This window comes from Somniosus microcephalus, chromosome 9, assembly GCF_052327205.1.
Source record: "Somniosus microcephalus isolate GS21.2 chromosome 9, FLI_Smic_1.0, whole genome shotgun sequence".
Classification (NCBI taxonomy): domain Eukaryota; kingdom Metazoa; phylum Chordata; class Chondrichthyes; order Squaliformes; family Somniosidae; genus Somniosus; species Somniosus microcephalus.
In genome coordinates, this window is record NC_140995.1 from 165,738,886 (window position 1) to 165,753,405 (window position 14,520).

The window sequence follows — 14,520 nt, forward strand, 5'->3', positions numbered from 1 at the left end:
ACTAATTTGAGGAGGTTTATACAGCATGTATAACTATTCTATGGATCCTAGAATGCTGTATGTTTGCTTTATCTGTTTCCATGGAAGCAATGACAAGATTATTATACGCCTGTACCAAATAATCATAAAGGTAATAACGGGACTTATCCACATGGTAGAAAATAAGTTGTCAGTTTATATTTCATGAGTGTAAGTGATGCTTGAGTATGCTTTGCGCCACATGCCATTTTAAAGTAGGAGGATTTTAGGACATGGCTGTGTCTTCCATTTATCTGTTCATAAATGCTGACTCAATGGCCCCAATTTTAACTGCCCCCACCTGGTGGAAACTGGATAGGAGGACAGATAAAATGAGTCCAGTCACTTAGGCCCTTCTGATCCCGCTGCCTTCCTGCCAACTTTTGAACAGGTGAATAGGACACTCGCAGGAAGGTAGCGGGGTCCTTCTTTAAATATGCAAATTGGGCCCAATGGTCATCAGGACACAGTCTGCAACTTTAGTTGAAGGCCTGAGGGGAGAAATGACTGCTTCCCTGTCAGGCCAATCCTGTCGGGAGCCAGAAGAGACCCAGGAAGGTAAGTTTAAAACATTTTGGGGGGGGGGTTTCTTATGAGACAAGAGGAGCAGGAGTGCTCCTGTGCCTCACAAGGAAGCTTTAGCCCTCCCTTGGCTCAGGCACCCCCCAACCCCGCATATAGCTTCAACTTTGTTGTTGTGTTGTATTAGAGCCCATACCCTTCCCTTATTAATTTCTCAATAAAACAATGATTGAGCCTCCAGAGCAGCATGATACCATTTTCATATGATTACTTTTAATTCATACACTAATCTGTTTACCAAGCATCCTTACTCCAATAAGTTGATAGCAGGCAGACACTCCTGCCACCCTAATTCCCTGCGTCCGTCTGCCGGCCAGGTAGTGGTTTGGGTGGGAGTCTTAAAAAAAAGTTTTGGCAATGAGGTCCAGCGCATCTTATCAGCCCTGGGCTTCCCTGGGTTTGTGCACACCATACCCACACCTCCCTTTAAAATTGGGGCTAATGTGTCAGTTATTTATGCTTTATATATGTGACATAATTTTATCTCATATTGTAACTTCCTCTTGTGATTTCTCAGACAATATACAGTATATAGAATTCCATTAGAGTAACCATTATGTTCATTTCTTCTCTATCTGTCTAATAACTGCTGAAAGCTAAGGTTTGTCTGCTTTCTTGCCTGTTTAAGATCACTGAGTTAAAGGCCACAAAACCCTGTAAACTTCTGCATATGATTTATCTCTTGGATAGTACACTTCTGTCTGCATCAAACTTTCATGCTGTTTCCTTGAGAAAAGGCAACATGATAGTATTTCACTATCTAACCACAGGAGTCATCTTTGAGTTTGTTCAATTTTTTTTTTCTGTTCAGACCCTCTATAGAGCCTTCAACTTCAATTTGCTGCCCGTTATGTTTCTAGGTCTCATGAGAAGATGGATGTCATGCCCTGTTTGGGTATACAGTAGTGACCAGCCATCTGATTTCCTGCCACCTTACAGGGAAAAATGGTGGGCTGTACCTGAAGTGTTCCAAATTGGGTTCTAAATGGACTGGAGATCTGTACTGTCCCATTGTGAGCTGCTGTGTATCAGTGCTTTGTATGGCACTACCTTGGTACTTTGTTTAAGATTCCATATTCAATTAGAGGGTGAGAAGGTTGTATCTCAAACAAGCGTGCTAAGCTTGAATAAAGGAGACTATGAAGGTATGAGAGCGGAATTGAGTAGAGTGCATTGGGAAAATAGATTAAAGGGTAAGATGATACATGATCAGTGGTGTACATTTAAGGAGTTATTTTACAACTTCCAAAAAATATATATTCCACTGAGAAGAAAAGGGTGTAAAAGAAAAGACAGCCATCCGTGGCTAAGTAAAGAAATTAAGGATAGTATTCGACTAAAAACAAGGGCATATAAGGTAGCCAAATCTAGTGGGAGGATAGAGGATTGGGAAAACTTTAAAAGACAGCGAAAAATAACAAAAAGATTGATTAAGAAAGGGAAGATAGATTATGAAATTAAATTAGCAAAAAATATAAAAACAGATAGCAAGAGTTTTTATAGTTATATAAAAAGAAAAAGGGTGGCTAAAGTAAATGTTGGTCCCTTAGAGGATGAGACCGGGAAATTAATGGTGGGAAATATGGAGATGGCAAAAACACTGAATGAATATTTTGTATCAGTCTTTACAGTAGAAGACACGAAGAATATCCCAACACTGGACAAACAGGGGGCTATAGGGGGGGAGGAGCTAAACACGATCAAAATCACTAAGGAAGTGGTACTCGGTAAAATAATGGGACTCAAGGCGGATAAATCACCTGGACCTGATGGCTTACATCCTAGGGTCTTGAGGGAAGTGGCAGTAGGGATTGTGGATGCATTGGTAATAATTTTCCAAAACTCCCTGGACTCAGCAAAGGTCCCGGCAGACTGGAAAACTGCTAATGTAACGCCCTTATTTAAAAAGGGCAGTAGACAGAAGGCTGGAAACTATAGACCGGTTAGCCTAACATCTGTGGTAGGTAAAATATTGGAGTCCATTATTAAGGAGACAGTAACAGGACATTTGGATAATAATTTAATAGGACAAAGTCAGCATGGTTTTATGAAGGGGAAGTCATGTTTGACAAATTTGCTGGAGTTCTTTGAGGAAGTAACATATAGGGTGGATAAAGGGGAACCAGTGGACGTAGTGTATTTAGACTTCCAAAAGGCATTTGACAAGGTGCCACACAAAAGATTATTGCTTAAGATAAAAAATCACGGGATTGGGGGTAATATTCTGGCATGGATAGAGGATTGGCTATCTAACAGAAGGCAGAGAGTTGGGATAAATGGTTCATTCTCAGACTGGCAATCAGTAAGAAGTGGTGTTCCGCAGGGGTCAGTGCTGGGTCCCCAACTCTTTACAATCTATATTAACGATTTGGAGAAGGGGACCGAGTGTAACATATCAAAGTTTGCAGATGATACTAAGATGGGAGGGAAAGTAGCGAGTGAGGAGGACATAAAAAACCTGCAAGGGGACATAGACAGGCTAAGTAAGTGGGCAGAGATTTGGCAGATGGAATACAATACTGGAAAGTGTGAGGTTATGCACTTTGGCAGGAAAAATCGTAGAACAAGTTATTATCTTAATGGCAAGAAACTAGAAAGTACTGAAGTACAAAGGGATCTGGGGGTCCTGGTGCACGAAACTCAAAAGGTTAGTATGCAGGTGCAGCAAGTGATTAAGAAGGCCAATGGAATGTTGGCTTTCATTGCTAGGGGGATAGAATATAAAAATAGGGAGGTATTGCTTCAGTTGTACAAGGTATTGGTGAGACCGCACCTGGAATACTGCATACAGTTTTGGTGTCCATACCTAAGAAAAGATATACTTGCTCTCGAGTCAGTACAAAGAAGGTTCACTCGGTTAATCCCGGGGATGAGGGGATGGACATATGAGGAGAGGTTGAGTAGATTGGGACTCTACTCATTGGAGTTCAGAAGAATGAGAGGCGATCTTATTGAAACATATAAGATTGTGAAGGGGTTGGATCGGGTGGATGCGGGGAGGATGTTCCCGATGATGGGTGAAACTAGAACTAGGGGGCATAGTCTTAGAACAAGGGGCTGCTCTTTCAAAACTGAGATGAGGAGGAACTACTTCACTCAGAGGGTGGTAGGTCCATGGAATATGCTGCCCCAAAAAGCTGTAGAAGCTACATCGTTACATAAATTTAAAACAGAAATAGACAGTTTCCTAGAAGTAAAGGAAATAAAGGGTTATGGGGAGCGGGCAGGAATTTGGACATGAGTCTAGGTTCGGATTGGTCATGGCCCTGTGGGTAGCGGAGCGGGACCAGGGGCCATGTAGCCTGATCCTGCTCCTATTTCGTGTGTCTAATTCTGTTAGATTTAGGAGATGGTTCTGTGATAGTAGATTGGCGGTTAGGATCAGATCAGCCATGATCTTATTGAATGGCGGAGCAGGCTCGAGGGGCCGATTGGCCTACTCCTGCTCCTATTTCTTATGTTCTTATGTAAGATAAAAAGGGGAGAAAAAAAGGCAAAGTTAATCTTTTTCTGCAGCTGTCCAATAACATCCAACACTTTTGTGTCTATCTTGGCAAGCATTTCAGCTGAAAACTTAAATAAACAAAAATAAAGAATATGGCTGTGGCAACATCAGTATGGCTGCAACTGTAATCTTTATTATGCTTGTCTGTTTGTTACTCCTGACTCTTCAGACGGAAGTTTTCCAAACATTGGTCCTTGCATTAGCTCCAATTAGTCTGCATCAAATGCTATTTTTAGGCTCGATTAATGATCCTCTCATGATTTACCACTGAGGCAAAGACTGGGGTTATTGGCCTTGGCACCAGATTGCACCATAAAAATGTGTATCTGTATCATTTCTATTGAACTGTTCACTTGGACATTAATAATGTCAGACCCTATACAACAGGCATATGTTATTTTGTACCTGGGTGGGGATATTTGCAAGATACTATCCTTGTCTTCCTTGGATTAGTTATAGATACATTGGCAGAAGATGGATGCTCTCCTTTGGATGATGTGTACATTTGGCAGCACACCCTCACTGATGGAGAAAGCTAGCTTATGGATTGGGGATGGCGATGGATTCTGGCATTATAGTATCGGTGCCAGCTGCTCAGCTCTTGCTTTCTGTTGAGAAAGCTCATTTGTGGTTACCTTTGGAAAAATATTATGCTTGTTTAGCCAGATGTTTCCACAGATAGCTCTGGAAATTCCAGTACTCTTCACCCTTGGCATGCTGCTTCACCCCCATTCCACTTGGAACCCTTCCTGGTACTTCTCCTGATCCATCAGCCAACCTTATCCTGTGCATCAGTAGAGGAGGCTGGGGTGATCCACTCAGAACAACAACTTGCATTTATATGGTGCTTTTAAAAACATCCCAAGGCACGTCACTGAGGCATAATGGAAACCAAAAGTAGAAGTCAAAGGAAGGAAATACTACAAGGGCTCATGCTTGGTCACAGAGGTGGGTTTTAAAGAGGGTCTTAAAGGAGGACATGGAAATGGAGAGGCAGAGGGGTGTAGGGATGAAATTCCAGACCATGGTGCCAATAGTAGGGTGAAGGGAGGGATGGGTGAAGCACATGAGGCTAGAGTCAAAGGAACAGAGAATTCTGTGGGATTTGTAGGTTGCAGAAAGTTGCAGAGATAGGGAGGGGAAAGGCCTTAAAGGGATTTCAACAAATAATTGTCCATCTTTGAGTTCTGGGTACTCCTAATGATGGTTGTCTAGTAGAGGCATTTAATACTGGAGGTATAGATTAGGAGTGGGAAGCAGAGTTGGTATTGTAGCAAATTTCCTGATGGACTGCCTACCCAGTAGGACATGAGACTGCCTAGGCAGATTGTGTACAGCGCTGGAGTTGATCTGAATAAGGCCCCCTGTTTAGTAACCTCTCAACAAAGCTACCATGTGGACCTGGGTACGTTGACAAATTGCGACAGCAAAGCTTTCATGAAAAAGTTTCCATAGCCCATTTCCAATTGAGGGATATCTTGCTATACCAGCCATTCATGGTCAGTGGTTAGCAGATTTATATTTATCAAATAGTGTATCTAAATTCCTGCCTCTCTAATTTGAACAGTTGGTCAGTGGTCTTTCACGACTGTTCATTTTCAATTACATAGCTGGTACAGGTCAACTATCCCTTATCCGCAATTCCGAAATTCGAAAAGCTCTGAAAACCGAAAGTTTTTTCGTGGAGCGTCTCTCGGTATTTCCAGTGTAAAAGCTTGAGCAGCTTGCACGGGAGTTTGCAGATTACTGTGTGGCCGTGTGCAACTTTGAGGAAACATTGCTGTTAACTATTTCTTTATAGTAATCTGGTTACCTAGCCAGGTTTGCATCCATCACTAGTGGTGTAGTTGTAGGGTAAACTCGACGGCTGCCTCTTGTCCATTTATAAGCATTATTATCCGTTCTGAAATCTGAAAACTTCCGAATTCCGAAACACATCTGGCCCCAAGGGTTTCGGATAAGGGATAGTGCACCTGTACTTCAATTTTTGTAAAAACATTCATGCATTGTTATAGCATAACACAATATATTTGCAGGAGCATTTTCATTTAAGTGTTAGTTTACCATATGCAACAGTTTCTGCTGGAAAAATTGCAACCTAGCTTCAGGAAGCAAATTAGTTTTCAGCTTCATTTGTTATTTGTTGGATTGAGAGCTAAATGTAAACCTGAAATCACTCTTCTGCTAGTATTAACTGGCTTCCACCAACATATTGCTTCATTTTTGGAAAGTTTCATTAGCCTTTTTGCTTTCTATTGAAAAAGGGCACACTGGTATCTATATGTCTCAATATGGACTGAATTATCTCCAGTAACTCTAAATAGGATTTTTACCAAACTTCACAATCCCTCCCAGATTTTGGAAAAGGGTCATGTTGAGAACTGTCTCCCTCTATCAACGTTGCAGAATTAAATTACGAATTTCTATTATTGGAAAGGTGGCTTTTGTTCCATGGGGATTCTCAGCAGAGAATCTTTGCCTTTAAGCAAATTGCACACTGGATGTTGAATGACTTTCTGCAACCTTGTTAATCCTGGCTCATTTTGAAGCAGAGCCTCATTTTTCTCCCCTCCTGCCTCAGACCTGGATGGCTTTCTGACATCTTCCAATGCCAGAGCTAGTTAATCAGTGTTGTTTTCAAAATTTCATGGAAATAAAAGTACAAGGAGCATTGAAGAAACTGTTTACAACTCTTTTTGTTACTGAATCTTAGTCAGAAAATGCGATGGGATTCAAACGGTCACATTTGTGATGTCAGCCCAAACCGGCCTGGCCCACACGTACCGACCAAGACGGCGTTGTCTTTGAGTGGTCAGGGACAAGGAGTGGGAGGAGAGAGAGAAAAAGAGAATGGTGCTTCCATTAAGTTGCTCAAGGCTTGTGGCATATTTCTGGAGAAGTCAGCCATTTATTCCCCCCCCCCTTTTTTTCTGGGAGAGAATAGGATGCTAGAATTGGGCAAAACATTGGTTTTTCTTTCCTACCAGCCCCATGTGGATTGCTAAGATTATATGGCAGAATGCATTCTAAACTTGTAGTGGATCACTGTAATCCAACTGATGGACTTTTAGTTCCATGTTAGGATTAAAGAAACCTATAGGAGGTATGTGTTGTTTCAATCCAACAGCTGAATCATCACAAGATAGATATAAACAATGAAGGCCATTTCCCTCACCTCTGATCATCCAGCTAGAAAAAAAAACTATAGTGCCCCAGTGACCGCGTACAGCGGTTTCTGAAATGAAGTTTTTGCCTCCATTACCCTACTTGATGTTCATTCCACATGTTGATCAATGTATGAAGAATTATTTTCTGATGCCAGTCCTAAGTTTGTCCTTTTGCTGTTTGAATTTGCACACTGTTGTCCAACTGTCTTAATTATATTTGAAGTAATGGTCTGGATTTACTTCTTTTATACTGTTTTATGCCCGAGATCCCCTCTCAGTCACCTCCTTTAGAGGCTGAATGGCCAAGGTTATATATCTTTCCTCATAATTATGCGTCCTGACACTAGGGATCAGCCTTGACTCTTTTCTGCATCACCTCTGGCATTTGAATGCCTGCCTTGTATTTTGACAGGAATTGGATCCAGCACTCAAAAGTGGCGTCTGATCAGAATATTACAGTTTAAGCATAACTTCTTCTGACTTGTACTGTACTGTTATTAGCTTCATTGGCTATATAGTTCAGCATTCTAATTGTCCTGTTGATTGCTGCTCCACAGTAATTGGACATGTTAAGCATTGATTCTACTAACCTGGGATCTTGGGCTATTTCAATGGTATTTATGGAAGTACTAAGATGTCAGTGTTTTTTCTTCCTATGTGGTAGATGTCATCATCATATTCACCTGACATTGCCCTGCCCGCTTACAGAATAAGTTAGTAAAGATATGTAAGTATTTAGCCACTGTCTCAGATTTAACTGTCCCCTCTAGCTGGCATCATCTGCAAATATGACCAGTTTGTATTGATCTTAATTTATATTAATGCAAATTTAGAAATACTAGATATCCCAGCACACACCACTAGGAACCTCCACCCCCCTGACATTGCTTCTCAAACAAGCACTTGCTATTTCTTATCCTTCAGCCATTTTTTAAATCACTTCTAGGTTTTACCTTTTATCCACACTGTTTCAAGCTTACGTGCAGAATTTGTCAAAGGATTTTTGGAAGATTTTTTGTCCTTCATCTCACCATGTCTCCAAGCAGTGCTGGTGTTCTTTATCTTCCAGGCATCTCTGGCCAGGCTGCAAAAAGGACAATTAAGAGTTATCAAGCAAGTCTTGGTATACTTTAGCATCAAATGTTCCGACCTTTACTTCCTCAAGAAATTGGTCCAGCAATGCTCTGAATTGACCAACTTGGCACTGGTTGACATCATCTTCAGGTTTGGAGACCATTCTTTATACTGGTGGATAGTCCAGATCAAGAGCAGTTGCCTGATACCTTTTGAGTGGAGCTGTGTCCTTGTCTCAGACTATAGTATATCAGTAAGGGATGGTTGGTATTGAGACTGCTCAAACAAAACATTCTTCCCTCTGCTTCGGTCAGCATTGAAGTGTTGCAGCTAGCTGTTGCTTATGCAGGTGGGTCTCCTAAGCACACTATTAGCAAGCCCCTCTCCCATTGTTTGCTTTTATTGCCAGCCTCGTATAGTACTGATGACGTTTCTAATCGATAGTTCCCGACTCCACCATATAGCTTGAAGCACACTTCTGAGGTTCCGAATGAGCTTTCTGTCATTAAAGGACCTGAAGGTGAAGTTTGCAGATAGATTGTTTGAGTTGTGACTGTCCTAGAATACAAAGCATACTACGAAAGTGGTCTCTTTACAAGCTCTAGCAAGTGACTGCAACACTTAACTGGATCCAGCATGGAGTTGATCTTGATTGCTGGCTCTTCCGCTCTGTTTGCATGACAGATATTCGCCTTATCGATTTGGTTTACAGTCTAATACATGTCCTGGTTGTAAAAGTAATCCACTGCCAGGATTTGATGCAGGAAAATAATCAAAGAACAATTGAACAGATGGCTCAGGAATGGTAGATGCCTTTTTTGATATAAAGGAGTTGTGCACATGCTGAAGGGAGGCACATTAATAAGTTGGAAAAGCATTTTGGTTTGATTATTGGTCATTCACTGAAAGTTTCCAGGTGATGCAATGATGTTACTAAAAAGTAATCATAGGCTAGTGTCGCTAGCTCATAATTAGGCCCTCCAATCTTGCCTTTGTAGAGCAATGCAGCGCTACCAAAGAATCAGTGGGGCTCTTGGTCAGAGAATATAGAAATTACAGCACAAAAGACAAACATTTTGCCCATCACTCCTGTGCTGGTGCTAGCTCTTCAACTGGAGCCATTTGCTCTAATCCCATTTTCCTGCCAGTCAGGGGGGGGGGAAATCTTTAATTATTTACCCCCCCCCCCTCGCTTTCTTGCTCTTTCTCTTGGTATATTGCTTTTTTTCAATTTCTTGCTTATTTCGATCTCTCTCTCTCTCTCTCTCTCTCGCTCATCTTCCCCCTTTCCAAAATATATCTTCCACAACCTTTAGGTCCCACATGTATTTCTTCTGTTCAAGCAACACATCTTTGGCACTTCATGCATGTGTACTCATCCTGGATACATTACAGGTCCAGAATATTTCACACCATACATGCCACTCGCAGTAGTTAACTCCTGATCCTGCCATTCCCAAACTCCTAACTTCTATGATATGCTTGACTTAATTAAGGCCCCTAAGGTAACATTCTCCATCTTTAGACACACCTGATGGATATAAGGAGGAGCTGCAGACATAGCTCTGTCCTACTGTTTTGGCCCAGATACTGTTCACCTATTGTGGGGCAAGTCTCTGAAAGAGGCCTATCTATGAAACCAAGGTAAGCAATGCATACTCCTGAGTGTAATGCCAAGGTAAGCAACAGAGAATCACACCAAATAGAAATGGCACGTTTGCTCATTTGATCTATATTATAACTGCCACTTAACTCTGGGTCGAGACTGTTGTAACTTTGACTGTGTAAGGTTAGCAATGTCTAACACAACAACACGTGTGTTTAGGGAAGAAACAAAAAAAACATATTTCAAGACTTAAGTTACACGGAGGTGCTTGCAGTGCTAAATTTATTTTCATTTTAGTCAAGGTTGAGAGTTAACATATTCTAAGAGATAGAATTGATGTAAGCAAACGTTTTGAATTGTACTGCTAAAGGACACAGATTTAAAATTAACAAACTACAAGAATTTTCCCCCTTAAATTCTAAGAAAAAGAAGTTGATATTTATTAACTTAAGAGCTGGATATGCATTGAAGTCTGAAATTGAATAGATGTTCTGGTGTTTTGATTGTTTTACATTTAGCGAATTGGAGGGACGTTGGGTATGGTTGGAAGGGGAGGAAGATTGCAATGCTATTTACAACACTGTAGTGGGAACACTGCCTCCGCAAGATCCTGCAAATCCATTGGCAGGATAGGCGTACCAACGTCGGTGTTCTCGCTCACGGCAACATCCCCAGCATCGAAGCTTTGACCACGCTCGATCAGCTCCAATGGACGGGTCACATCGTCCGCATGCCCGATATGAGACTCCCAAAACAAGCGCTCTACTCTGAGCTCCGACACGGAAAGAGAGCCCCAGGTGGGCAGAGGAAACGCTTCAAGGACCCCCTCAAAGCCGCCTTGAAAAAGTGCAACATCCCCACTGACACCTGGGAATCCCTAGCCGAAGACCGCACAAAGTGGAAAAGAAGCATCCGGGAAGGCGCCAAACACCTCGAGTCTCTTTGCCGGGAGCAAACGGAAGCCAAGCGCAAGCAGCGCACGTCAACCCAAGCACCCGCCCCTTCAACCACCATCTGCCCCACCTGTGACAGAGACTGTAGGTCCCACATTGGACTCATCAATCACCTGAACTCATTATTAATGTGGAAGCAAGTCATCCTCGGTTCCAAGGGACTGCCTATGAAGAAGAAGTGGGAATGAATAGATCAATCTGAGTAGGGGGCTCTTAAATAGAGGCCATGGCATCAGTGTTTGGGGAAGGAGAAATCTGAACAGTCAGTCGTAGCTGGGAGAGTCCTGATGCATCCTGGTTACATGGGGCAGTAAAGGGCAAGTAGGTTTGTGCCTGGCATATTGGCTACAATACTATATTAGAAGCTAGGTAGATGATGGGCATAAATTACGGAGAATAGGGGCGATGTAGTCAAAGTACCCTCACAACAACCAGATATCCTGACTGAAAATGAAAGGTGACTGTTGAATAGAGGAAAGCATATCTACCACAAAATGATGTAGTATACACTAACATACTGATGCACTTCCTTTAACAGCTTACTTAAAACTGCTTTAACTTCCTGTATGAAGGAAAGTAACGCAGGGCTTTCGTACCAACATAATGCAATAAAATTGAAGATGCCATCCAGTATATGTCTTCTGAAATGTAATGAGATGTTTTTGGCATAGTTCAAAACAGTCATTCTTGATTCAGACTGACTCCTTCGTTTGTAAATGGGAATTGCTTGCTGCAAGCCTGATATTGAACAGTGGCCATTGAGTAGTGAATTGTGTAGGCCAATTAATTCCTGTTAAGTGCGAAATTCTCTACAATATGTTCATTCTCTGATATTTGTGATGAAATACTAATTTCAGTTGTACAATTTTTTTCTGTCTTGTAAATGTGCTCCTGATCATTGAAACCTGTAGCAGTAAAATTGTATATTACAAAATTTATTGAAGTTTGTCTGCAAAATTAGCTGTCAAATTTAGTCAGTTGAAAAGGTATTTATGGGTAAATCTCAAGCTAGAATGTATCTAATTAAGTGGAAGTAGAAAATACTGGGATTTTGTAAACGCTATTCACAAATGGCTGCATTTTAATTCTTGCAGGTTATGATATGTCTACATTTATTAGACGATACAGCAGATACTTAAATGAAAAGGCATATTCCTATAGACAGATGGCATTTGACTTTGCAAGAGTGAAGAAAGGGTAAGTTTGAGATCCTTTTTGTGAAAGTCAGTTATACAGTTGAATGTAAAATGGTGGTCTACAAAAATTGCAGACTGTATTAAAGCTTTTGTAATAAAATTAGATTTATTGTTTCCCAGTTTTTGATAGCTTTTGTGAAAATAGTTTGCAACAGTTCAACACTTGATTAGAAGATTTAACTTGTATGACTGTACACTGAATATTCATAGAAATTAGGCTTGAGGGTAAACTTTGAAAAATTATAGAAATTGTCTGTTAATTTCTGTGCAAAATATTGTATAATGTTGCCATGTTAGATGAGTGGAAATGTTGATAAGCCTTCTAATTGGCATGCAGTGGATCTGCAGTACGGGCCTGTTGGAAGGAAGTTAGATGGCTCAGTAGTAGCAAGAGATGAACACGACAGTTAATTATATGGATGTTTAAAAGGTCAAGTTTTAAATTCAAACATGTTGCATTTTCGTTGTGCTTGTGAGGAATTAATTAGTGGTGTGCTACATGTTCTGATGGCTCGTCAAGGACCATTTGTAAAGCTTCTAAATAATCTTCGTATTTACTGTTTTTAAAAAAAAAAATTTAAAAAAAAATTTTAAAAGTGGAACATTTTTTCATCTTTGACAGTACCTTTTTAAAAAAAAATCCTTTTTGTGCATTTTATAATTATTGTAATATAATTATTATACAGATGTGCTGCTTTGCCAACTGGGTGGCAGCAATGTACTGATCAGTAAGTTAGTGGGATTTTGTATAACTGATCACTTTCTTTCATCATTCATTAGGAGTAACTGGTGTTGAAACATGTGGTGAAAATTGTAAATAGCTTTAAAACTCATGCATTGGATCAAAGGCATTTGACAAATCTGATTGAAGAATTCAATGATAAGTCTACCTTAAGACTGCATGCTTCACTCAGTAATACCCTAACTTTCTAAAGGAAATGTAATCATTGTTTTTTTTAATTGCTCAATCCTGTGAAAGAAAAAATCAAAGTATGTCCTGAATTGACAGACCCTCAGATGGGTTTTAGATTTGGGCTTTCCAGCAAATATGCTTCTAAAGAAATTAAATCTGGAATTGCAAGGACATATTAAGTTGTTATATGAACTTGTTATAAAGTAACTTTGCATTTATAAATGAGAAGCAGTTTTATATTTGCAGAAGGCACCACTTACTCATTTCCCATCCATGGTTAAGGCCCACAAAAATAGTAAAGAGGTAGAAAGCCCACCAAGCCACAAACATTACATAAACCTTTTTCCGGGTCTTCAAGGTAGTTTTGTCAAGCATTTTAAGAATTTGGCTTTGTAATGACATCTGGTTAAATTTCTGATTGAGTTAACGCTGAGTTAGATTGCTTGAAGTCACAATTGGTTAATGATATATTTGCATTTTGGAGGGCTGTGCCATGTGAAAAGTGTCTAAACATCAAGATCATTGCTCTTCATCAAATGTTTGTTCCACCTGTGCAAATCTTTTTCCGTTTCCTACTTTTTGTGCAGATATATATTGGACTGCATGCTATAGGAAGGATATTTAAGCTTTACAGAGGATACAATGCAGATTTACGAGAATTCTCTTTGGTATGAGGAAATACAAATGTGAAGAAAGACCTAAAAATTGGAGCTGCTTTTTTTTTAGAACAACAGAGATTACGGGGCGCAATGATCGATGTGTTCAAAATTATGAAAGGATGGGACAGGATAGATGCAGGCAGGTGGTTTCCAATAGTTGAGATGTTTAGATTGGAGACCATAGATACAGGATTCTTTTTTAAAATATTATTTACAGGATTAATGGGTGTCACTGGCAAGGCCAGCATTTATTGCTCATCCCTAGTTGCCCTTGAAGTTGATGGTGGGCCGCCACCTTGAACCGCTGCAGCCCATGTGGTGAAGATACTCCCACAATGCTGTTAGCTAGGGAGTTCCAACATCTTGACCCAGCCCCCCCCCCCCTTACCCCCTGCCCCCCACAACTTAGCTGTACTTCATCTTCCCCTTAACCTACTCAGCAGAATGTTGACCACTGATTCCCATCACCCCTTAATTTGTATTCTCCCCAGTTTTTTGCTGATTAGTAGTTTGCCTACCCTGAGCACTGACCAGTTTTTCACCATTTCCCCCATTCTTCATGACCAGCATTTTGTCCTTTGGCCCTTGTCCCTTCCACACTCAGCAGAGCAATGAATTGATGCAGGCTCCCTGCCTGAGCAGGGCAACTCCTTCATCACCCAGCAAATAGGCAATTGTCCTCTCTTCTCTTCCTCCACTCTTTCTCTCCCCACCTCCCCACCCCCCCCACCTCCCAGGTTTTCCTCTGGTCCTGCTGAATTTAACCATTTCTGGACTCCATTTCCCGGTTGCAGCCTGCTTGATTGAGAAGCAGTCTGGCAGGTAGGCCTTTGGCCCGTGGCCGCAG

At 41.0% G+C, this 14,520-nt stretch overlaps 1 protein-coding gene across 26 annotated transcripts in view; it reads left to right on the forward strand.

Annotated features, from left to right (window-relative positions):
- Nucleotides 1-14,520, forward strand: part of snap91a (synaptosome associated protein 91a) — a 312,251-nt gene that overhangs the window by 141,718 nt on the left and 156,013 nt on the right. For all 26 annotated transcript variants that reach the window (XR_015079572.1, XM_085997458.1, XM_085997467.1 and 23 more), the window contains exon 5: nucleotides 12,000-12,102. Coding sequence is in view for 25 of the 26 variants with exons in the window: in XM_085997458.1 (XP_085853584.1) it covers nucleotides 12,000-12,102 (103 nt within the window). In the remaining variant the exon portion in view is untranslated. The remainder of the gene's footprint in view (nucleotides 1-11,999; nucleotides 12,103-14,520) is intronic.